The 25,134-nt window shown below is 37.7% G+C and overlaps 1 protein-coding gene across 1 annotated transcript in view; it reads left to right on the top strand.

The window, feature by feature from the left end:
• Arhgap24 (Rho GTPase activating protein 24) overlaps window positions 1-25,134 on the top strand; it is a 339,907-nt gene that overhangs the window by 99,408 nt on the left and 215,365 nt on the right. Inside the window, exon 2 of the mRNA XM_048364348.1 lies at window positions 13,004-13,091. Within this exon, the coding sequence (XP_048220305.1) occupies window positions 13,004-13,091 (88 nt within the window). The remainder of the gene's footprint in view (window positions 1-13,003; window positions 13,092-25,134) is intronic.

The raw sequence follows: 25,134 nt of genomic DNA, 5'->3' as shown, positions 1-25,134 counted from the left end.
TAATGATGCTACTTACTAATCCCTAATCATGTGTCAGTTATTTCACCAAATGTTCCACATGTATTAATTTATTTAGCTCCCAAAAGAGCTGGATGCATTGGCTCACATCTATAAATCTCAGTTACTTGGGAAGCAGAGGTCAGGAAGACTGTGGGTCTAGGTCAGCACAAGCAAAAATTATGAAAGCCTATCTGAAAAACAACCTCAATTTATGAAATAGAGCTGAGACCATGGGTCAGGAGGTAACTTAGCAAGCATAAGGCACCTGGTTCATTCCTCTAGAGTGCCCCCCAAAACAAATCCTCAAAATGAACCTCTACAGGAGGGTTGCTTTTTGTTTTGTGGGTAAAGAATCTCTCTTACTAATGAGGAATTTGTGGTATGATATCTACAAACACCTTCTAAAATCAGAGCTGGGAGGTAGAAGTTAGGATCTAAAACCGTTCATCATAATTTCCAGCCTATGAGCTTGTGTCTTTGTTGTCTCTGCCCACTAAATAGACTACTTATACATGCTGTTTTACTGACTTTTCTGCTGTTTTGCATTAATATGCTTTTAAGGTAGAAAGGAGGCTAAAGATAAGGAAGTCAAAGGACACACTATTGGAATTTCTTTCCAAACAACTTTTCCAAGTGGCTTTCTATAGAAGATATTTTTTTTAACTTATCTGGCAAATGAGAATTCAATTCACCTAAAATCCAATATAAGCTTTCAGTGCTATAATTGAATAAAGCAAGTTTTCTTCAGAGATTAGAGAAAAAAACAAAAACATCTTTTCTATCATGTTTTACAGTTTACAAATCCCATATCCCTCCTTCAATTTTAACCTCCAGATCTCCTTCTGTGCCAGTTCAAGTATGCACTGTGTTATAATTACTCCTATTTTACAGGCAATGAAACTGACCAGAAGATAAGGTGAATGCATCAGTTCAATTCCATTACCTTCTATATTCCAGGCACCTTCAAACAATTAAGCATAGACACCTAATTGTCTGCTCTGTGTATATGGTATATATATATATATATACACACACACACACACACACACACATATGTATGTGTGTGTGTGCATGAGTATTTTGTACTCCAGAAATATTCCTCCTACATGAACATGGAGAACAACATAACTTTATGGGAGCCTTGGAACTTTCAGGAATGTACAACCTCATAAGTAGGCTTGAGCTTTTTCTTTTTAGGGATGACAATTCACTTGTAAGAAAGGCAGGAGAAGGATGCCACTGAAGGAATTTGAGCCCTGTGTCATAGTCTGTGAAAACCTCAAAAGTAATTAATATAGTGCCATACTGGTACAAGAATATACAAGTAGACCAATAGAACTTAGGAATCGATTCTGGCATGTATAAAAAAAGTAAGGTAATAATAGCAGGGCTGATATGGAAAGATCTACTGGTAAACATAGACCATTCAATGAATTATTTAGAGATTATATTGTGTTTCTACTAAATCATTCTCAGCAGCAAACAAATATACTCTGTTCCATAATTTCCTAAAACAGACAAAAGGAAACAGAAACTCCCTGGTCCCTACATCCTCCTTCAGCTACAAATTCATTTATCTGAACCTTTTCCCATCTGAATTTTGTGATGAGTATCTACAGACACTGCCTGCGCTTTCCCATCCAAGATGACTCCTGCTCCAGTCACCTAGACTGGCCTGGCTGTCAATCACAGCTTTGAGACTATTTTTTGTCAGGTTCCCCTATTGCCTTATTTTGGCCAAATCTTTTCGTGAACTCTCAGGTCTTGCCCTCATTTAGACCACGCACATTGACCCAAGTAACCACTTCTTTTTTTTTTTTTTTTTTTGGCCAGTCCTGGGCCTTGAACTCAGGGCCTGAGCACTGTCCCTGGCTTCTTCCCGCTCAAGGCTAGCACTCTGCCACTTGAGCCACAGCGCCGCTTCTGGCCGTTTTCTGTATATGTGGTGCTGGGGAATCGAACCTAGGGGCCTCGTGTATCCGAGGCAGGCACTCTTGCCACTAGGCTATATCCCCAGCCCTAGTAACCACTTCTTTTAAAGCTGCTTTTAATCCTAACCTTTAGGATACTGTGCTTGCCAGTCTAATTCTCTTATCCCTCTCATTTTCTTTCTGGATCCCTCTCTGCTGTAGTTCCTCTAAAATGTAAGCATGGCCAGGATATTGTGCTTGGTTCTCCTACCTTAGACAGTCTGTACATTCCTCTGAGACTATCTCAATCAATGTAATGCCTTTAAAAACAGTTCTTTATGTCCCCCAAATCCTGTTTCTTCCCCTGTGTGTTCTCCATCATGGAATGTGAGAGTAGCTGTGCTTCCGGGCACAGACACGATTGTAGACATTGTACTAGCTTCCTCACACCTAATACTTAGCCAATTCCTTGCTACCTATGAAACATGTTCCAAATAATTCTGCCTTAAAAAAAATCTTAATGGTTACTGATCTTGTTTATACTAAATGAGTCTGAGCTCCTGCTTTCTTTCCCATAGTGAGGGCAGGGACACCTTGTTAACTCCTTCTGTGTTGCATCCCCAACACCAGAACACTGCCTGACTTTGAGAAAGAGTGCATGAAAATCCATGCTACATAATGAGGGAAATGTTAGTATAGGAAATCAATACCTGTGAAAACAGCCAGCAACACACAGACAAGAAGGATTTTCTACTCAGCGTATTTGAGAAGCGGGTGGACTATAATATGTATTTTAATAACAGCTCACTGAAAGTAGGCTTTAGTTAGATGGTCACATCGTCTCTGGCTGACCTTCATAAAGACCTGGTAGAAATGAATATTTGGAAGTGAAGCACTTTGCTTCTTCATCACCACAGCCAGTACAATATGTTTGAAATATAAAGAGAAATCAATATGATTTTAGTCGCTTGGGGCTGGAGCCAGATACAAACATATCCTATGATCTTGTATGAGAACAACCATAAAATCACTGGCGTTTCTGAGATGAAAAATATTAAACTACTACATTGAAAGCTGTAGCTACTGGTATTTTCCCACAGCATGAATTTGCTCAACCAAAGAATAGCTATTTTCTAAAAGTAAATGAAAAAACCCAAATATGTTCAGAAATAAATGCCCAATTACTTTTCTCAAAGAAACTTCAATATTAAATGCTTGGATATAAACTAAGTCAAAACTGCTTTTTATTAAAGGGTTACTTTTCTCTTTTTTAAAAAGCAATATTCTTGCTAAGTAGGAATTCTGGAAAAATAGTTAAAGAACATTGAAATAATACTTTTCCCTGTGTAGTCCAAAGTATTAACATTTTTATGAATTTTTTTTCAAATTTTTATTATCAAACTGATGTACAGAGAGGTTACAGTTTCATACGTTAGGCATTGGATACATTTCTTATACTGTTTGTTACCTTGTCCCTCATGCCCCCCTCCCTCCCCCCCTTTTCCTCCCCCCCCCCAGGTGTTCAGTTCACTTACACCAAACAGTTTTGCAAGTATTGCTTTTGTAGTTATTTCTCCTTTTTTACCCTGTGTCTCTCAAATTTGGTACTCCCTTTGAATTTCCTACTTCCAGTACCAGTAAACACGGTTTCCAATATACTCAGATAAGATTACAGAGATAGTGTAGGTAAAACCATAGGAAGGTGATACAAGAACATCAATAATAGAAACTACACATACACATAGGACGTTGAAAGTAGTTACAAATGTGATATAACAATTGTTTCCATAACATGGAGTTCATTTCACTTAGCATCATCTTATGTGTTCCTAAGGGTATAGCTATTGGGCCTTGTGATGCTCTGTTATGAATTGCCTAAACCTGTACTAATTATTCTCAATAAGGGAGACCATAGAGTCCATGTTTCTTTGGGTCTGGCTCACTTCACTTAGTATAACTTTTTCCAAGTCCTTCCATTTCCTTACAAATGGAACTATGTCATTCTTTCTGATAGAGGCATAAAATTCCATTGTGTATATGTACCACATTTTCCCGATCCATTCATCTATGGAGAGGCATCTGGGTTGGTTCCAGATTCTCTCTATGACAAATTGTGCTGCGATGAACATTGTTGTGCTGGTGGCATTACTGTGATTTTGTTTGTGGGCTTTTGGATAGATACCCAACAGTGGGGCTGCTGGGTCAAAGGGGAGTTCTATATTGAGCCTTCTGAGGAATCTCCATACTGCTTGCCAGAGTGGCTGAACCAGTTTACACCAACAATGAAGTAGGGTTCCCTTTTGGCCACATCCCCTCCAACAATTGTTATTATTAGTTTTCTTGATATATGACATTCTTGCTGGGGTGAGATGGAATCTCAATGTTGTTTTGATTTGCATTTCCTTTATGGCCAGTGATGTAGAGCATTTTTTCATATGCCTATTGGCCATTCTCATTTCCTCATCAGAGAAGTTTCTTTGTAAGTCTTTAGCCCACTTGATGAGGGGGCTATTGGTTCTTTGCGGTTTTGTTTTGGAAGAAGGTAATTTTTTTAGTTCTGCATATATTTTAGAGATGAGGCCTTTGTCTGTTGAATGTCCGGTAAAGATCTTCTCCCAGTCTGTGGGCTTTCTGTTTATCTTGAGAGCTATGTCCTTTGCCGTGCTGTATTGATACAATATAAATATAGTTCGAAGGTGAGCTAATTTTTTGCAGTCCTGGGGCTTGAAATCTGGTTCTAGGTACTCTCCCTGAGATTTTGTGCTTCAGGCTAGTGCTCTACTACTTGAGCAAAAGCTCCCCTCTAGGCTTTTTGTGGTTACCTGGAGATGAGTCTCACCGACTTTTTCTATCCCTGATTGGGCTGGCTTCAAACCACAGTCCTCATTTCTCAGACTCATAAGTAACAAGGATTACGGACTTGAGCCACCAGTACCCAGCGCAAGGTGAAAATTAAATTAAAAATTTGCATTGAATTAATACTTTTTAAAGAAGTGTGGTGCCAGCAGTAGTTGTGTGGTTAAATCCATATCTTCCTGCTGAGGAGGTTTTCCTCCTACTTAAATTTTCCAGTCTTAAGATTCAAACATATGGGAAGTTATTAAACTGATTGTAAGATAATTTTACTCAGTTATTTAAAAACGTGGAAGATTATTTTAGTCAACATCTTCAGTTACATTGGTCTTCTATATGTAGCTATTAGTTTCTTCCAAAGTTAATTCTAGGTGGTTTCTGCTTAATATTTTTTTAAAAGGCGTTTTAATTGAAATCAGAGCTGAAATGGGGCTATTTTATCATACATTTTCTGGTCCACTGATAATGGCCTATTGGAGTCTTCACTTTAAGGCCTTAAATTTTACCCCAGCAATCATTTCACAGGTATAACTGTTTTTGCCCTTAATATTTTTGTTTCAGGAGACACATGCTCCAAAACCCTTTTTGTCTTTTTCTTTTTTTATACTGCTTATCACACACTGAACAGCTACCCTTTCTTTTCCTAGTTGAGAAATAGTAATTGCACGAATGGCTGAATGTTAACTACAAGGACTGATAAGAGGGGGAAATGTGTTAGCCTGGATCCCAGACTTCTCCCGATTGACTCTTACCTTAACAACTATTTTCTTCACTAGGAAACCAGGACATAAATGTTGAAAGTGGTTAGAGACTTTTCCTCCTGTGAGAACAGAGGGTTGGGTAAGGATTAAAAGGTACCTATACTAATGCCTTTTGCACTGTGGATTCTTCTCCAAAATGATAGGCTAATTTAATTAAAAGGCAACATTAAAATTGGACTTGTTTTGAACCTCAACTCTTTATAGGGTTCTACCTTGGGGGTCATTGAAAGGTTCATTTCTAAGACTTTGCAGCTTCCATTAACTTCTTTTGGTTACTCTAACAAATTACAAACTTGGTAACAAAAGAAATGTGTTCCTCTAGAGTTCTAGAGTGAGGAAGTCTGCAATCAAGGCAGGAAAGGCCAGACACTTCAATGCGATGCCAGACTTGTAGTTTCTGATGGCTTTGGGGCAATGTCACTCCTGTGTTCATGTGGCCTTCTTCGCTGTGGGTATCCCAACTCCTTTTTCCTCTATTTTAAGAACACTTGTAATAAGATTTAGGGTCCATCCAGATAATCTTGGATAAGCTTTTAGCCTGTTTAATTTAATCCTATCTTCAGAGTCCTTTTTCCCTGATAACACAATATTTTCAGGTTCCAGGGACTTGGAACAGAACAGCTATCTTAGCATGGCAATGAAATAAAGTATCTCTGTTCTGTATATTGTCCCATAAGCTTTTCTGCAAGGGGGCAAAGCTTCCAAAATGTGCCCTTCTAATGGTACCTTCTCTCCCATCACTTTTTAAGAAACACATTTCTAAAAGAATAATGAGAAAGAATGTATTTGCATGTTTGGGGCATACCAGTAATACATATTCCTTAATTTTGAACACTTAAATGCAAAAATTTAACAAGATGAAACTATCCATTACCTGTCTATCCAAATACATCCAAATACACAGTCCATTTTCAATTGTTGTGAGCACTTTGACATCCTCAGCATGACACATAAATAAGTGAATGGACCAATAATTCACAGAGTAGCTGTCTATTGCTAATTAAGGAAGTGGATCTCAGACTCGTTGGGCCAAACTGCATCTGTGCAGATTACCCGCGGAATAGAACTCTACTTGTTTCCATCTGCTCTGTACACAGGGCTGGCATGCAAAAAGCTTCTGAGATGTTAACTGCTGTGAATCACCAAGGAGCACTGATTGTATTCCAATGGAAACAACTTGGAATTCAAGTCATTAGGGAGCAGATTTTTGTGTCACCATAAGGATGTTTCCTCTCCTGATTATAATCTTTGAAAAATGATAACCTAGGGAATTCAGAAAGATAGTGAGTGTTCTGAACAAATGCTATGGAACTGCAGAAAGGTTCATATAGTAAGGAAGTATTAAGAGATGTCTCAGCAAGTGAACATATCCTTGCTATGTGGCTAAGATCTAATCCGAAGGACACAGTTTGATGCCAGCTTGAGCAGAAAAGTTTGTGAGACTCTTAGCTTCAGTTAACCAGCCAAAAACTAGAAGCGGAGCTGTGGTTCAAGGGGAAGAGTGCCAACCTTGCACAAATAAGGCAAGTGAGAATAAAAAGCCCTGCGTTCTAGCGCCAGTACTAGCATACACACACACATACACACACACACACACACACACACACACACACAGAGTCTAGACTGATTTTGAGTATGTGATTATGAAGTTTGGGATTTCGAATCATGCGGACTTCCTTTTCCTTCATTTCGTATCTTTCTTGCCTCTCCCCTCACGATCAGGGACTTTCTCCATTTTTCCAGGAGATCTGAATATGTTGACAAACGTGAGTGACCCCCATGTGACTGGAAAAGTGATGTGTAACCTCTGTGAAAATCTGGCACGGGATTCCAAAGGGGGCAGAAGTTCAAGATTGTCTATTCTGTCCAGAGGGGAGTTTATTTGGGTTAAAGGATCCTTGTGTCTAAAAAGATATAATTAAAAGCTTTTAAATAAATTATGTCAAAAGGCTGCATGTGTTTTTCCCCATCACAGTGCGATTGTGTTAGCTTCCTAGGATGTGAGTAGCTGTAATAATATTATGCAAATACTGTTTTAAAATTAAAATGAACCCAGAATGACAATACTTCTCAAGAGCTAGATCTGCAATTCATAATATAAAACAGCAAGATGAGACATCTGTATATGAAGAATGTATTTTATGGGTACATATAAAAAAGTCTCATGCAATCAAGTTTGTCATTGTTAAATAATGGATCTAAACTATTGTAAATCTTACTTGCTTTGTGCATTTTTTTAGTGGATGGCACATTGCATACTCTACATTATGTACAATGTTACTTATATTATACTGTTATTTTTCTATAAGGTGATTTGCAACAATGCTTAGATCAGCTAGTATTCCCTAAAGTCTACACAACAGAATTCTTTGGGTAGAGTTAAAAACGGAACCCATTTACAAGTATTTCCCCTCCTCTTTACTCTTCCTGGTAGCTTCTAGGAACCTGTGTAAATAATCTAAGACAAGTCACTAGAAAACTATTTATAAAACATCTTCAAACTTCTTTGAAAGCAGTTATTTATTAGGAATAGAAATAAACCCAATTACTAACTAAAAGTAAATCTTTAAAAAATCTCACATTTGCCAGGCAGGTGCTGGAGGCTTACATCTGTAATACTAGCTTTTCAGGAGACTGAGATTTGAGGATCCAGGTTTGAAGCCAGCCTGAAAAGGAAAGTCCTTGAGACTCTTATCTCCAATCAACAACTCAAAAAGGCCAGAAGTGGTGCTGTGGTTCAAGTGGTAAAGCACCTACCTTGAGTGAAGAAGCTCAGGGACAGAGCCCAGGCCCAGAGTTTAAGCACCAGGGCAGCCAAAAAAAAAAAAAAAAAAAAAGAAGAAGCAAAACAAGCTTTCAGTCATCCTTTCAGTTTTTCTTTTCTTTTGTTTGTTTCTTTTTATTTAAAAAGTACATACAGAGGGTTTCATGAGCCAGTCTTCTTGGTATTTCTGGAATTTTATTTTCTCCACCTATACAATGAAAAATAGCTGCATCAGAATCATAGTGAATGGATGATAAAAATAATAATGTGTTTAGTGAAGTAACATCAAGATAGGTTAGCAATCATCATTGTTAACATCAAATGCTCTGCTTTTATTATTTTTACTAAGAAATCTACTTGTCTTGATTAGCCTATTCTTGAAAACATTATACTAAAATCTAACTTTCATTTTTTCAGTAACTATATCTGCTTATTTAACCACAAAGTACATTAAGAGATGCGGCCTTTACTATAAATTGAACCTTTAGATTAATTATTTCACTATATGAGGATTGTCAAAAGATAGGTCCAAAATAGGATATTTTAAAAAAAAATAGGGCTGGGAATATGGCCTAGTGTGGTAAAGTGCTTGCCTCGTGTACATGAAGCCCTGGGTTCGATTCCTCAGCACTACATATTTAGAAAAAGCAGGAAGTGACACTGTGGCTCAAGTGGTAGAGTGCTAGCCATGCACAAAGGTAGCCAGGGACAGTGCTCAGGCCCTGGGGTCAAGCCCCAGGACTAGAAAAATAAATAAATAAATAAAATTATATGCTATTAAAAATTCTATGTGTCAGTTGCTCTTCCACACACTTCTCACATGTGAGCTCACGGGGTTGTTATGAAGTAGGTCCTACGGATGAAAAGGCTATGGGACCCGAGGGGAATGGCTAACTTGTGGTACAGTACGTTAACCTAAGCAGTTGGGCTCCAGAATAACTTTACTAAACCACATAGCAACTTGTTATGAACACATTGTTATATAGCCAAAGCATTTGTAGATAGAATTTCAAATCTTTCATATACTAACATTCAACCTCCTGCCTTCCCCAAATAATTCCTAGACACGAGAATACAAAGACCCTCTTGGCTTTTATTCTTATATTCTCTCTGTGTGAAGTGGATCCTAATATATACTCAGTATATTTATTGAATAGATTAATGAAATTAATTTCAGTAAGGAGAGAAATAATTCCAATTTATATTGCTCTAATAAAACGCATTGAATAATATTTATTTCACTTTGATTACGTATTACATTTTTCAATGTTTAGTCTAATCAGAAATACAAATGTATTCCAAAGACAAGGTTTATTTCCTTGTAATACTCCCAATCATTGCTCATGCTGGCAAAAAAAATGCAAAACAAAACACCTCATCTTTTGTGTCTGTGAACCTGTCAATGCACACATTTGGTTCTTTCACAGGCTTTCATTTTTTCAATCCAAATTCCAAAACAGGATCCCTTGCCCAAATCTCCTGTGGTTTTGGATGAATGATCTAATATTAACTAGAGATGAGATTTGTCTTTAATAACAATTTCAGCTGGAAGCCAACTACCAGTAAAACTATAAACCATGTTACTTTGATCACTTCTGAACTGCCATACTATAAAATATTTTGTTTAGCATATTACCCTACTTTGACATTTTAAAGTCTGTTCTAGTAAAGGAATAGTCCTTACTAGAGATAAAAATAATTATAATGCCAATCTGAACCTGCCAGGAACTGCTGTCATGAGATTGCTGCCATTGGTGCTGAGCTACAGAGCTACAAAAAATAATCATACTCTTTTTTATATTTGAGCCTCTTCTCTCTGGTCACCCAGATTTGTAGTGATGACAGCATCATGGGAGAATGTACCCTTAATTATAAAACTCATGGCATTTTACTCTGGCTATTTTGTAACTCAAGATCCCAGTGGAAAACTGGTAACTTCATTCCAAAGGGCATAATGAAAAGTGAGTTATGACTAAACTATTTAGGAAGTATTGTAAGGTTTCATGAAAACAAATGAGTATTGGAACTGGAGGTCTGGTTTAAGTGGTAGAATGTGAGCCTTCAGCAAAAAGCTAATCAAAAGCAAGAGGTTCTGAGTTCAAGTCTCAGTACTGGCATAGAAGCAAAACAAAACAATGAATATTGAAAACAATTGAGGGCTAATAACAGAGAAGAGTGAGAACTCACTGCTGCATTTAGCACTACTGGAGGCTAAAGAAGCCTGTGACTTTGGGAGCAGTGAACTAAGAAGTGGCCCAATACGACTAGGGCAAAACTTCTGCCTAGCATAGAGGGAGACAGACAAAGGGTTATCTCCACCTGTCTTGCAGTTTTCCTATCTTTCCATGTGATCTCTCAAATCCAACCATAAGCCAGAAGTTAGAAAAGCCTGACTGGACTGTGTCAGTCATCTTTCCCTCATTCAACAAGTACTCTAGATATTCCACTTACAAGGAAAGGAGATTACATTGGTTCAAAGTCATAGAGACTAGTAATTTTTTAATGTTATTTTAAAATGCCTGTGAATAAAATGAGACCTACAGGCCAGCGGGAACTAAATATAATGAGAGATAGGAAAATTGCTGCTAGAGGTAAAAAGATAAAGGAAGGAGTTCATCTGACCTATACTTCAGGTTTTAGTTAGCACTATGCTTTAAAATCCTAAACTCAGATGAAAGGCAATTGTCAATTACTATAATTTTCTGTGCCAATCTAGCTAGAATGAGAATGAGTAAACAACTACTAGAGCTAAACATGACCTCAAGCTGAGAAAAACATAGTGAATAAGAACATGGGCTTTTGAGTCTAACAGCCTTGGTTTGGAATAATGATTTATTACACTAACATATTCATTCAACAAAAATATACTCAGCAAAGTGCTAGGCACTGATAGTAAACTTGGAATCAACACAGGTATATTTTAGATTTAGTTAATTTGAATCATGACTCTCAAATAATTGGAGAAACAATGTCATTTTAACATGGATAGGAGTATGCTAGTATTTACAGAAAAGCAGTTTCTTGCATCACCAGAGAAAGCAGTGAAAGTTTAACTGTAGAAAATTAGCTTAGAAAAGTAGGGAGAATGAGACCACCTAGCGACATTTATCCTAGAACAAGTAAAACTTACTGAAGACTTTTAAGCAGGAAAGTTGCAAAGTCAAATTTTTTTATGTGAAGATAGTTTTCCCCACATTAAAAATATACAGTTTGAAAAAATGTTAGAGGATTATGTCAAATTTAAATGAAAGGATATAGAAGGAGATCATGGTCAAGGAAATAAGGGAATGCTGGTAGGACAGTCAAATAGAGACTACACATTTGAGATTCCAACTTGGGGAACACATACTGAGAACTAGTTTTACTTATGTTTTAATTTAACTGTCTTGAGTTATATTAGTGCTGTCTTTGAGATATATTAGTAGAAATGTTAAATAAGCTCCTGAATACAAAGGTTAGAAGCTCAGAGAGTTCTGGATTAGACAGCAGTGTGGCATTCTGCTGGCATATAACTGGTTATCAGAGTCGTAGGCATGAGTATGACACATTGGAGGAAGAAGAGAAGGAACCACTGGATAAATCTTTGTAAAACTCTAATGTCTTCATGTCAGCAAAAGAGACAATACCAACAGAAAGGTAAGAGAGACATCTAGAGAAAAAAATCAACAAACCAAAAATAAAAAATTAAAGTGCTCAAAGTAATAGGAGCTTGTATCAAAATGCCTTTAGGGGATTAATATGGATTGAGAAATGAACACTGAAAATTGCAGCTTGTGAGGGTCATGTACATGGAATTTTGAATTTACAACATTGGATACATTTGAAGAAATAGAGTCAGTGTAGATAAGTATGTGCTAAACAAGTGGATATGATGGATGCCAGTTGGAAGGGGTGGAATCAAAGTAATTTAATAGACTAGAAAAACATTTAGATATTTCTCAGCACTAATGGGAATGATCCACTGAAAAGAAAGAAATCTGACAGAAAAGAAAAGGAATAATCAAAATATCTTGGTCCATTTGGGAATACTGTAACAAGAGGGTGAGATGGGATGATTATGAGACCAGAAATCTTTTGTCTTATAGAAGTTGGGAAGTTCAAGTTCAAAGAAACAGCATCTGGCAAGAACCTCCTTACTATGCCATTCCATGGTAGAAGGGCAAAGAGAGAGGTCTAGAGAATGTAAGAGATTCTAATTTTTATTTTTTACCAGTGGCCATTATTCCACTCTAACCTAAATACTTCCCTTTGGATCTACTTTCCAAAACAATGGCATTAAGACTGAATTACCAGCTTGGGAGGAGGGCAAAACCCATCATAGCCCAAGAAAACTCTAATCACACCTTTGTCTAAGATATTTAAAATCTCCTTCTGGGCTGCAAAACTCCAAAATAGTGGAAATAATATACACCTCATAAAATCACTCCAATTAAACTCTCATAAAAATACACCTTTGTTAGAATGTTAAGTAAAGTTTCTGGCACATTTAACAAAAGGATACTTCAAATGAACCTAGAAGCTAACAAAGTGTTTTATACAAAATAGATCCTCAAAATGACTTATTCTGCTTTGCATGAATGTGATTTAAGAATCAGGACTCTAAAGGAGTCCGACATCACACTGTGTCCTGTGTCACAGATACACCTTCCATGCCCCGATGCTGAAGAACCAGATGCCTGCTACCATGTTGATGTCTGTGACATTTGTGTTTGCAGGGTACTATTTTTCTACCTGGAAATAAAGTCCTTGAGCATCCGTGCAATGAGGAGAACCCAGGAAAATTCCTTTTTGAAGTAGTTCCAGGTAAGATACTTTTACTTTTTCTGGTTTGACGAAGCTGTGATGCTATGTCAGAAAAGGCGATGCCATGTCAGCGAGGTGTCAGTCATCTTGAATTACAACTGAAAACATTCATTCGAGAAGGAAAATATCAAAATTTGTTTCTATTTGCACCGAAAAATAGCTTTAAGTCTGTACAGTGGTACAAACTAATGTGCATAAACTCCCAGACTCACGGTCACTTGACAGTTCTTGCTGTCTGTCCACAAGACTCCAGAGTAGATGGATCAAAAGTGATGACATGGCACTTGCAAAGGAGTGTTGGAAATAACTCTGATTTTTACACTGTTCTTGTTGTAGAAATTTGACAAAGGGCTATGGGTTAAAATATGTTTCCTGTCTGATTCACTAACATGTTTCTTTACTAAATCATGCCTTAATTGATCCTGTGCTTTACAAACAAAAAGCACATCAAGACACTTCTCTTAGTGATTGACCAACTATTACCATTCTCCATCTCAACTTTGTTCCCAACCAACCATGTTCACATGCTTGTTTGGTTTGGAGAATTGAGGACATCTCTGCCAAGTCATCATATTTTGCTATTATGTTTCCATAACATCTGTTCATTTTCCCTAGTCATCTACACCCATCCCTCATGATGTACTTGATCCACACTTAAATCTGTGAATAATACAGCAAAACGTCCTCAAAACATGCGATTGTCAGTGCTTCAGCCTTTCCTTGATAAAAGAAAAAGGGAGTTGATAATGTGTTATGGCTCTGGCTGATCTAGTTTGCCTGATATTGATGTTGATTTAATCACAGGTGGGTGTAAATTTATTTGGGTGCATAATATATAACTCCTATCAATATTGCTGATCTATAAATGCTAGCAGTCTAAAATGGGAAGGAGTATGTGCCCCCTCCATGGAAACAGCTGTAATACTGAGTTCATCTGGCTCTCCGTGGAATCCATGACTAAATGTTAATGAATGCAGCCGAAGTACAGAAAGGTTAGTCAGATGCCTTGTGTTATTTGTTTTCCTCCAGGGAGAACATATTGTAGGAAACCTGAATCTTGTTTGTCCTATTAAAATCTTCTTATTCTTACTTCTTAGTAGAACACCCGTATGGAATCACATTCCAGATGTTGCAGAGCCTTTGAAGTATCGTTAGAGGAACCTTCTTTCCCTCTTTATCCTCCAACATTAGTTCCTGTTGGCTTTTAAACTAGCATGGTATTTAAGATGATGGCTCTGACATTTTGTCTTCAGTAATCCTAGGCATCTACTTTCCCATTTGCCTGCTCTCTGGACAAAGATTTCATTTTATAAGTAAAGAAGTTATAATATAATATGTAGATGGACATTGTCAGATAATTTTGGAGAGAATTGTATCTTTAAGCCCAGGAAATCTTGGATAAAACTTTCTCTCCAACATTTCAGTAATAAGCTACATGTTTCCCATGAAGTGCATATGACATCAGGGCTTTTGGTGAATCTGTTTAAGAAGTTTAATACTAGGTAATATGAATCTGAAGGTTGTCCTTTCATAAAGACTTCTGGAAAAATTTCAGGCTAGATGCTGTAATTACAGAGGTAATGTAGCTCATTGGGAAATATGCCTTTTTAATTAATACCATATGCAGCAGCTTCTTCCTTGGGTTTTAGAATTCTGAATCATATTACAGTGTGTGAAGAGAATTGTGCCAAATGCTTCTTAGAAGAAAAGACTGGAAACCCCAGTGCCTATGGAATTAATCTGTCACTGGGACTTTATTGTTGCGACCTCGACATCAAGTTGTCATTTCCAGGCAAGACCTTTAGTACTTGTTTAAGAATATGAGGGGGGCTGGGAATATGGCCTAGTGGCAAGAGCGCTTGCCTCGTATACTTGAAGCCCTGGGTTCGATTCCTCAGCACCACATATATGGGAAACAGCCAGAAGTGGCGCTGTGGCTCAAGTGGCAGAGTGCTAGCCTTGAGCAAAAGGAAGCCAGGGACAGTGCTCAGGCTCTGAGTCCAAGCACCAGGACTGGCAAAAAAAAAAGAAAAAAAGAATATGAGGACCTGTTTTGTGTGCCTTTTGCAAGATTTTTCAAATATCAAGATTAGTTAGGACTAGCAAGATACTAGGTTCATCTTTGCAAATGAGAATGGCAAGGTAATATTTTCAATGTTTTCTAATTTTGCAATGTGTAATGGTTTAATTTGGGAATCTCAGAAATTACAACAGAGATTTTTCATTCACCAGCACTATAGAAGGCAAAAACTATTGCACAAATGTGGTTATTTTTCATACAAACCCTCTGTGGGCCTACTTACCTAATAGGCCCTTATTCTGGATTGACTTTCTCTGTAGAATCTTCTCAAATGACATTTATAAAAATCTGTCCTAACACTCATGTTTACAGACACAGCTTGCCTTCTCTTTTTGGACAAATATACTCAAGGTGTATGAATGAATAGGAGAGGATTAAATTATTTAATTTCATTGTCCTAGAACAATAATGATAACAAAAAACAATAATTCTAAGAAGAAAGCATTAAGAAAATTCTTTGCTGTTTATTCTAGTGTTGTATGCATGCATATACATTTGTGTTTAAGTATACTGTTTATTACATGTGTACTATTTCTTTATAATTTGCTCATAGGTGTAAGGATTTTTTGTTTCAATTTGTTTCCTTTGAGTCTAAGACATTCAAAACTTATCATGAATAAATAAGAAACAATCAAGTATTTTCAATGGAATTGGGAATCCTGGGTCTTTGAATATTAACTATTTACGTTTACTTATTTATGTCTACAAAGGTTTTAGTTGTTGTTAAAAACTTATCTGGAAAAACAATCCATAACAATGTGTGGTTAATTTCTCATATGTTTCTTATCCCCTGAAATAATGAATTATCTCTTGGAATAATGCCATGATTTATAGCATTTCACTATATAGCAATATTTTTCCAATTTTCCTCCTTGTCATTCAGAAAGATGTCAGCCAATTTGGCAAATTTAAAGAGTTTGTTGTTAGACATGCCAAAGTTTAGATGAGTGAACTTTTGTGGCCAAATACTAAGCTTTTGGGAAATGTGGTTAAGAAAGGAATGTTGGCAGATCATTTATATATAGTCCTTGAAAGAAAATGCAGTTAGTCCCTCTTTCATAAAATGTTCCTGGTTGAGTTTCTCTTGTAAAGTTCTTATTTATTTTTGCATATAAAAGAAACAATAATTAATGAAGTATTGATGCTTCAAATTTCTTCAGACAATAATCTCTCAGACAGAGATAAAGAAGATGAATCAGAGATAGGCAAAAAGACAAATGGATGTATGTAGTAGCTCCATCTAGTTAAGAACATAGCCAATTTGCTTATTATTGCATCCCTAATATTTAGCAAAATGTAACATGTGTAGAACAAGTACTTTTGGAGGTAAGTCTATTTGCTATGTTTATAGAGAAAATTCAACTTTATCAAACACAAACTTCTTTGCTGTGTTGAACTTTTTTCCTGCTGTGTGGGATCTTTCTTTCTCTGATGTTTCTAAGAATTCTTTGTGGCCCCCCATAGCTGAAGAGTTGGGGGACTCCTCAAAACCTCTACTCTTCTACTTATCATCCTCTGTGATGATAAGACCTGAGAGGAGGATGGAAGAAAGTCCCAGTCTTCCCACACAGTTGCAGTGGTACAGCTCCTTAACACCAACTGGTCATTACATTGCTAATGCTGACATCCTCATGGAGAATATTTGTGGGTTTTTCTACATCCTGGGATTAACAATCCACACCTTAGATATGGTCCTGTTCGTTGGAATACAACAGATGGCTTTGAAGCCAGCTGCTTTCTTTGTGCTTATTCAGCTACCAGAGCATTCATCTTCCCTGGCCAGCCACATTTGGGAAATACAAGCTGTCTCTGGTGCTGCATCCTCCATCTTGTCCATTTCTTGATGGGTCATCAACTGCAGTGCTTAGCACAGTCAGTGGCTTGCCAAGCTTCAGAGGCTTAAGCAAAGCTGGTGGCTGCCACAGCACAATTCACCATTGACGATAATCAGTGTGCTTGTGCTCCCCTAGCTGTTCTTGATGGATGGGAGAAATCCTCACCTACCTCTCAAAGAACAGGGCTGATTCTCCAGGCAGCATGTCCTGTTTCCTGGTATTCACCTTAAAATCCTCAAGGCAAGTTCCTTTTCGGACGTTATTTCTTTCATTAAGCCAGCAGACAGCTGGTTCAACACAACTTCCATTCATCTTTCAAATTAGATTGTAGTACTTTTTTTTCCTTTCGGTTTGGGTCTTGCTAGCAATTCTAATGTAATTCAGAAGACACTTTTTTTTATTTATTTCCTCTGTATACTTTTAAATTGGGTTCCCAGGAATCTTATCTTGATGTGGTTCTGTTAGGACACGTACTAGAGACCACGCTCCTGGAGGCAGGACAAATGAAAGGGAGTGGAAAAGCAGTTTAGGCAGATGAGGCTGGTTTACTGTATTATTGCAATTGAGTGCATGGCACATCCTATAGGGATCTCTGAGGCTAGGATGCCCCATAGTGTTTCTCCTGTCAATAGGGCCTGGCCTATGCTTCCTAGTATCAGGTATGCTTCATTGGGAGAAAAGAGAATGGGTAGATTCAGGCAAAACAATTCCCTGCTAGAGTGGAGAACATTTGCTTGAGAGCTGCCTGCCTTTGACAGCTAATATACTAGTGTCTAGTCATCTAGACAGAGCACCCCAGTGTCTGCTGTAATATCTATAGTTGTGCCTGGACCTGGATTTCTGCTCCTCAGGCTATGATGTGTCACTTCATTTAATCCTTGAGATGATGTTACTTCTCCATTCCACAGAAAAAAAGAAACAAATGAAGAAAGTTACTTGATCAAAAGCTAACACCAACAATAATGATTAGGGAATTTTTAGGTATGTGTTGACATTTATATATTTATATGTGTGTTGGGGTGTCGTCTGTGTGTATGTATAAATCACATATCACTGATGTAGAGTTAATTTTGAAGCTCAAAAAAGACTTATATACATATATCGTTTTGAGCCTTTAAAATGAGCTAACAGTATATTAGAAACTGGTGGCTATTTTGTGAAATATGAATACATGAAGTCCGTGTTTTGAACTGAAGTGGATATACTTATATCTCTTCTTAGCTCACCCATTAAGAATGAGAGCTGTGGCACTTGAGGCAAGAGTAGGAATTAACTTACTTGTAACTACTTAAGCCCATCACAAAAACAAATCCCTGGACAAAGATTCTCACTTAAGGTTCTTTTGAAAGCATGTTCTGAGGTCACAACTTGTAGGGTGAACATACTCTTGCAAGAAGTACTTACATACCTGTAATAAACTGTCCCAAAGGAGATGGGTGTGTCAAATGCTTTTCCCACAGAAAACTATTGCAATATGAAGTCTTCTTGTCGTAGAAAAAAAATCATCGTTGAAATTGGAGCTTGTTCATAACTACTTTTACACATTGTGCAGCCACCAAGCTCACCTTATAGTAACCACAGGCTTAGAAGAGGCCTCCAGCCAAGGAAAAACCATTATGTGTTTTATGGACAATTACCAGTATTTCTAATCTTCAAAGTATCCTCTTGACCATTGGCCCAAACCAATACTCAATAGATGTGGGAGGAATGTTATCCTTTTCCATACCCCAGGAAAGAAAACAATTGATGAATGGAGAAGGCATAGACCTTCTATCTACAAAGGAATGGTCCCTGGATAGAACGATTCATGTGTCTGAAGGCTATAAAATTTTTATAGTGCCAAAACATGAGCCTACTTAGATGGTCAGTACAGCTGTGTTATGTAAAAAGCCAGCAGAGAAATAAATAGTTATGACAGATAATCATGGGTGTCTGTGGGAAAGAAAATTGCTTGGCCAATTTTCCAGTTTTTCAAATAATTATGTACCATCAGAGAGAAAACTTTGCCATATATGTGTGTATTTACAATCCCTTGGTTCAACAAATAAGGTCCTTGGACATAATAACTTGTCATTTAAAAATGTAAGTTAGCATTTGGCACCTATTTTATATGAAAATGTAGGGATAGTTTTAATAGTGGCTTTGCAAAAAAAATGGTCATTTTCATTTTCACTAGTAAATTATGCTCCTAAGGCATCAATTTTACAATAGTCCCTTTATATTTTAAGGATTTCACACTCCCCGCCCCCATTGTGTTAATACTGTAAGTTATAATCCATGCAATTCGATTTGTCATCCAAAAGCAACTGTGACAATCTCTTTTTTTGTATGCCTAGGACTGTGGGCAGCCCTGGAGATTTTTGTGTGTTGTTGTGCTTTGCCTTTGCTTAGTTTTAAAGTGTGCTGATCTTTTAGGGAATGTGAGTAGGAGTTCTTCATGGGATGCAAACAGTCTATGTCCACAAGTAGTTCCAATCATGAAGTAAATACAGTGGTGGAGGTCAGCATGTTTAAAGCTGCTGTGGATTCTTTTGTTTAAAAAAATGTGTCATAGATTTCAATTCCAAGTTGCCATTCTACTTCAAATACCCTAATCTATACATTTGAAAGAGTCAATTGCCATGGTACAAACAATGAGTATTTTAAAATGTTTATAATCTTTTTGAAATTCTGTATGTCATTTCAACCAATAAGCACATAAGGCTTTTATGAATTAGTTGAATGTGTCATCACATGGTTAGTTATGATAAGTCTGTGTGGTGTACTCTCTTGTGTGTTAGATAAGGGACCAGTGAACATTTTGTAGAGCGGTCCAGCAAGTAAATATTATAGGCTTAGGTTGTAATATCTCAAGGAAAATTACTCAGCTTTGCTATGGAGACATAAACAAATAGGTATAGCTGTGTTCCAAATCAAATTTCACTTGTTAACATTAAGATGTGAACTTTTATGTTAAAATATCAAGAACTATCATTTCTCTTTTGATTTTCTTGCAGCCTCTTAAAAATGAAGAACATATAGAGAGTGGGCCAGATTTGAGCCATTGATTGTTGACCCCTATTTGAGGTTTAAATAAGCAAATCTATGAAAAGCAGCTGGAAGATCCTAATACAAGTCGCTAATCCTCACTGGTGCCACCAGAGCCAGAATTAGATCTCTGACACAGCCATATCTCCTACATCCAGGGCGTCAGGCTGTCTCAAAATCAGGACACAAAAACTATTTGCCATTTTTGTTTAGAAGAAATAACTCTAAATAATACCTTTCTTTAAAAAAACAACAACACATAATGATTGTAAAATATGGTAGTGACCAAACTGAAAGAATCTCTTTTAAGCACTGTATTACCTTCTTCATAAAGAAGAGCAGATTCTGGAAATAGCTGAAATCTTCAATGTGACTTTTATAATGATGCATACCATTAATAAAAGACTGAGTGCACTTACATGAAAAGCATTTTTCCATACTTGATTCAGTCCCCATGAGTTCAAAGAGCTATTTGAGAGCGTTCTGAGCTGGAACCATCCTTTGGATGATCAATAAGCTTAAAGTATCTTCTAAACTATTGTTTTTACTTGCGCTAAATATCTTACAGAAAATGGAAATACTTTGTAGGAAAAGCAAACAGAATTAACAATCTTCTCAGGGAGATATAATTTTTTTCTACCACTCATCTATTAACATCTTCCCTGCAAACTCATCAGTTTTCCTTTGGTATTGGTATGTTAAACGCCTCCTTAATATTTATATCTAATGCCTCTTGAGACATTAATATAGGTCAGGCCTGTACAAACCAGACTTTATGTAAAAGACTTATTTCACATGACTAGTGGTAGATACCATTCGCCCACAACCAGTGATATCCATTCACATTCCTAATAAAAGCTAAAGCTAGACTTTGCACACACCCAAGCCCACAAAACATACCACAACTTCCTTACAGTGATACGACTGCAGATAGTTTTTCATATAGATCCCACATAGGCCAAATACCCAAAATGTAATAGAAATAAATCTGAACAAAAAACTAAAAGAGGCTATACACCATCTTTCCTTCTGTCCATGATGCTCATATTACTTATATGGTTTGTATTCTATTTCTTCTCTTTCTTGGACAATCTTAAAAACAGAAATGGTATTTTCTATCCCTAATGCCTAGTCAAGCACTGTCATATAGTATGTGCTTACTGCTAGTAGTTGAATTTATGGGTAATCAAGAAATCTATTTTTTTTCCTCTATGGGATGACAGACAACAATGGATGAGTTAGCATTAGAAGAAACTTCTGGCTCTGAATTATTTAACTGAATCAGCTTTTTTCCCTAGTGCCTTAAGAGATGGAGACAGGAGCAGCTCATTAACTTCACATGCTATCTCTTCACAATGCAGTTTTCAATCCCTCAACCTTTGGTCCTTCATTAATACTAAAACCAGTCCTGTGTTTTACTTACTCAGCTATTTATTAACAAGTTATTTTCCATAATAATTGTGTTTTCTACCTTCACTCTTCTTTGTGGCATGGTTGTAATTATGCATTCCCAGGCTGTTCATGTTTACCTGCTCTTTCACCCAATAATTGAAAAGGGCTTTGCAATCGAATCAAGCTAAGGAAATAAGACAGTAAAGCACTAAACAAATGTCAGCTGCTGTAATTGTAAATGGAGTTTCTCCAGATGGTTCTTTTTCTGCAGAGGGGGTTCTTGAGGTGATGGTTTAGTGAAAAAAGTGTATTTAGGTTGATGGCCAGTGAAAAGCGTAACCAATTCATTAGGAATGGTATGGGAATGAAAAAGGAACATCGTAGTGAGGGAGAAGGAAAAGACTAGGCAGCTAGTGTACAACAGCAGCAGTGAAGGTAATATCCTTCCCTCTACCTAAATACCCTGGACACCTTAGCTAGGGCTCTGATGCAAGCCATGCCCCTGATGACTCTGGAGCAGACAGGCTCAGGGGACAGTGCCCCTCCACTGGGGGGAGGTAGACAGTGACGCACCCAGATGCCCAACCAGCTGATATTTGGCAAAGGGATAGAAAAAGGAAAGCACACAAGCCTACATCAAGCTACCAATTTCTGGGGCCCCTTCTCACTCTCTTACTCCAAAAAGTTTATTCTCCTCTCCTGCTTCCTTACTTATCTAGGAAGAATGTAGACCCCATTTCATATATTATAAGGTGGTCCTCCCACCTGGGAGTTTTGGCTGGGGATTTATACCAACCTGACAGTAGCTGAAAGTCTTTTCCTTCATGTCCCTGGCACTTTACTCTCACTTTCAAATAAACTATCTCTGCTCCCACTTTTCTTGCCTCACAATTCTTTATTTGGTGGAGAAAAGAAAGGAACCAAGACCTCTAGTATCATACTTCACAGGAAAAGGAATCTATCAGAAGAAAGAAAATGAGTACACAGTAGAACAGCTGCTAAGTAAGGGTGAGAAATTAACTTGCAACAAGGGTAAACCTAACATATCCCTGAGCTGTATCAACTCAGAGAATCAAGAGATACTGACTGCCCCCCCCCCCCGTCTGATTGAAAACTTAGGTGATGTGCTCCTGTATTATAAATAACAGATATAGCCCTACAATGAATTCCCAAGCTGGTCAGATTTCCTGGCTTTAAAAATAATGTTATCCTCACTGGCCAACGAATCTAGGGATTCCTCTGGTTCTGCCTATGACTCAAATGCCTCCTTCTCGAAAACTGTTCATCCGCATAGCTCCCTTACCTCTGTCTTGTTGGAACTATGGACATGAAGATACAAAGGATCAACTATTTCAACATGATTCTAGAGGATTCAGTACAGGATCTATCAGTCCCATTGCTTTGGGGCTGCAAGAGTTAGATCATCACGGTGGCAAAGCAATGAAGGGCGGCGGGGAGAGAAACAGAGATAGAGATAGTGAGAGACAAATACAGACAGACAAGAGAGAGAGAGGAAAGAAAGAAGAAAGAAAGAGAAGAATGAAAAAGAAAGAGAAAGAGGAAAGAAGGAAGGAAGGAGAAAGAGGAAGGAAGGAAGGGAGGGAGCTAGGTAGGAAGGAAGAAAGGAAGGAAGGAAGGAACTAAGGAAAAATGTCAGGCAAAAAAGTTCACTCATTAAAAGTCCCAAGAACCAGGGCTGGGAATATGGCCTTGTGGCAAGAGTGCTTGCCTCGTATACATGAAGCCCTGGGTTCGATTCCTCGGCACCATTTATATAGAAAAGGCCAGAAGTGGCACTGTGGCTCAAGTTGGCAGAGTGCTGCTAGCCTTGAGCAAAAAGAAGCCAGGGACAGTGCTCAGGCCCTGAGTTTAAGCTCCAGGACTGGCAAAAAAAAAAAAAAAAAAAGGAAGTCCCAAGAACCCCATCCAACTCTGGTTCCTTTTTACTAAAATCCCTGCACTTAAATAAGAAAACTAGCCACTGAAGGTAAAACCACCTAGTATTTAAATACATGGAGTATATTTCAGATACTTTGCTAAATATGAAACTGTTGGCACTAGTTAAATGAAAATAGAGAAAGTGCAGAGACTGGGATGATTTTGAAGGAGCTACAAAGGGAAGATAGCTAGGAATTGGTACTGAAGGACTCTTCCGGTATTTACATCATTTCAGGCTGTACAAAATTATCAATACAGGTAAGCAGCTTCAGACAACCACGGAGAACTGTTGTGAGTCTGTCCCTGAGTTTTAGGACCTCAGTCCTGGAATACCTTCCAGGCACCCACAGGGCAGTGTAGGAACAAGAGAGGTCTGACAGGAGTAGGACGAAATCCCCAGTTCTGCTTTAATTTCCTCTTTCAGTTTTTTAAAGTTCTCACCATAAAGGTCTTTCGCTTCTTTGGTTAAGGTTAGTTACCTGTTTGCCACTGTTTCCTCTTGGCAAATATAAAGTAAAAGTGCTTTCCTCAAATGATTGAAGTGAAGAAGGGAAGAGTTTGAGGAGCACCAAGCATTCTACTTAGCTGTCTGGAAAGTAACATTTTGGAGCAATTGGCTATGATGTCCCATATATAAATAACTGCTGGCTTGGAGACTGAGTGGTCTTAGATGGGGTTCTAAATGCAGCAGAAATGTAGGGGGAAGGAAAAAGGTCACTGTGGCTGGAGCAATCAGAAAGTATTCCCAGAGGCAGCGAGTATGCATCTGGAATTTAAAGCACTACAGGAGTTGGATGAGATAGCTATGCTGTGAAGAATTTCAGGCTGAGAAAACATGAGAAAAGGCATATTTTAAGACCTAATGTGGTACCCATGACCCTTGTCATTGAAAGGGATACTACCAGTAGAAAGAATGATCAAGGACACAAAAGCAGACTTGTCTATGTGTCCTGAGCCTCAGGAAAGGTGTCTGGCACTTTTCTTGCAGGGCTAACTTGGTGGGGAGTGGGGAGTGAGTGGGCAGAGGGTTCCTGATTCTTAGGTAACTGCAAACAGTAGGCATCACTCAGCTAATTTTGTGAAAATGCACAGCTAAATGCTAACAAAAGGCTTGCATTTTAAACATAAGCACAATCATGTGCAATTCAGGTATCTTTAGTACATATAAATTGTATCAACCTGCAATCAATCCAGTATGCCTCACCAATATTATAGGACAGTCCTCAGTCGCCAATGGCTTAAGGCCCCTTGCATCCCTGTGAATTCTTACTTGATTAGCACTATTTAAAAATGACATTTTGCATTTCTGACAAGAACAAGGATGGGTAGAAAAGACTGTCCAGAGTGTTGGTTTTGTTTCTAAAGTTGCCATGATGAAGTACCACAAACTGACACTGAGGAAATTTATTTTCTTAGAACTTGGATGCTGGAGTACATGATTAAGCTTTGGCGCCATTCTCTTCTTCTCATTCTCCCATTTCTTCACAGACCTTTAGAGACCTTCTCTCATGTCCTAATGCCTTCTTCTGAGTGCACTAATTATATTGGGTTAGGGTGCACCCTAGAAACCTCATTTTAATCTAATAGCCTCTTTATAGACTCTATCTCCACAATTAAGAATTCAGAATTTCTAAATTCAGCTGTATGAAGGGGCTCAAACTCCAACATAAATATTTTGGAGAAACACAATTCAGCTAATGGCAGAAGAGTAAAGGAGATTAATACCTAACTTCTAGAGGATTCTCATTTGAAAGGATAAATTCATCAGGCT

The sequence above is a fragment of the Perognathus longimembris genome, chromosome 16 (assembly GCF_023159225.1).
Source record: "Perognathus longimembris pacificus isolate PPM17 chromosome 16, ASM2315922v1, whole genome shotgun sequence".
NCBI lineage: Eukaryota > Metazoa > Chordata > Mammalia > Rodentia > Heteromyidae > Perognathus > Perognathus longimembris.
The sequence above is the reverse complement of the archived record's forward strand: the minus strand, read 5'-3'. Positions and strand labels throughout refer to the sequence as shown.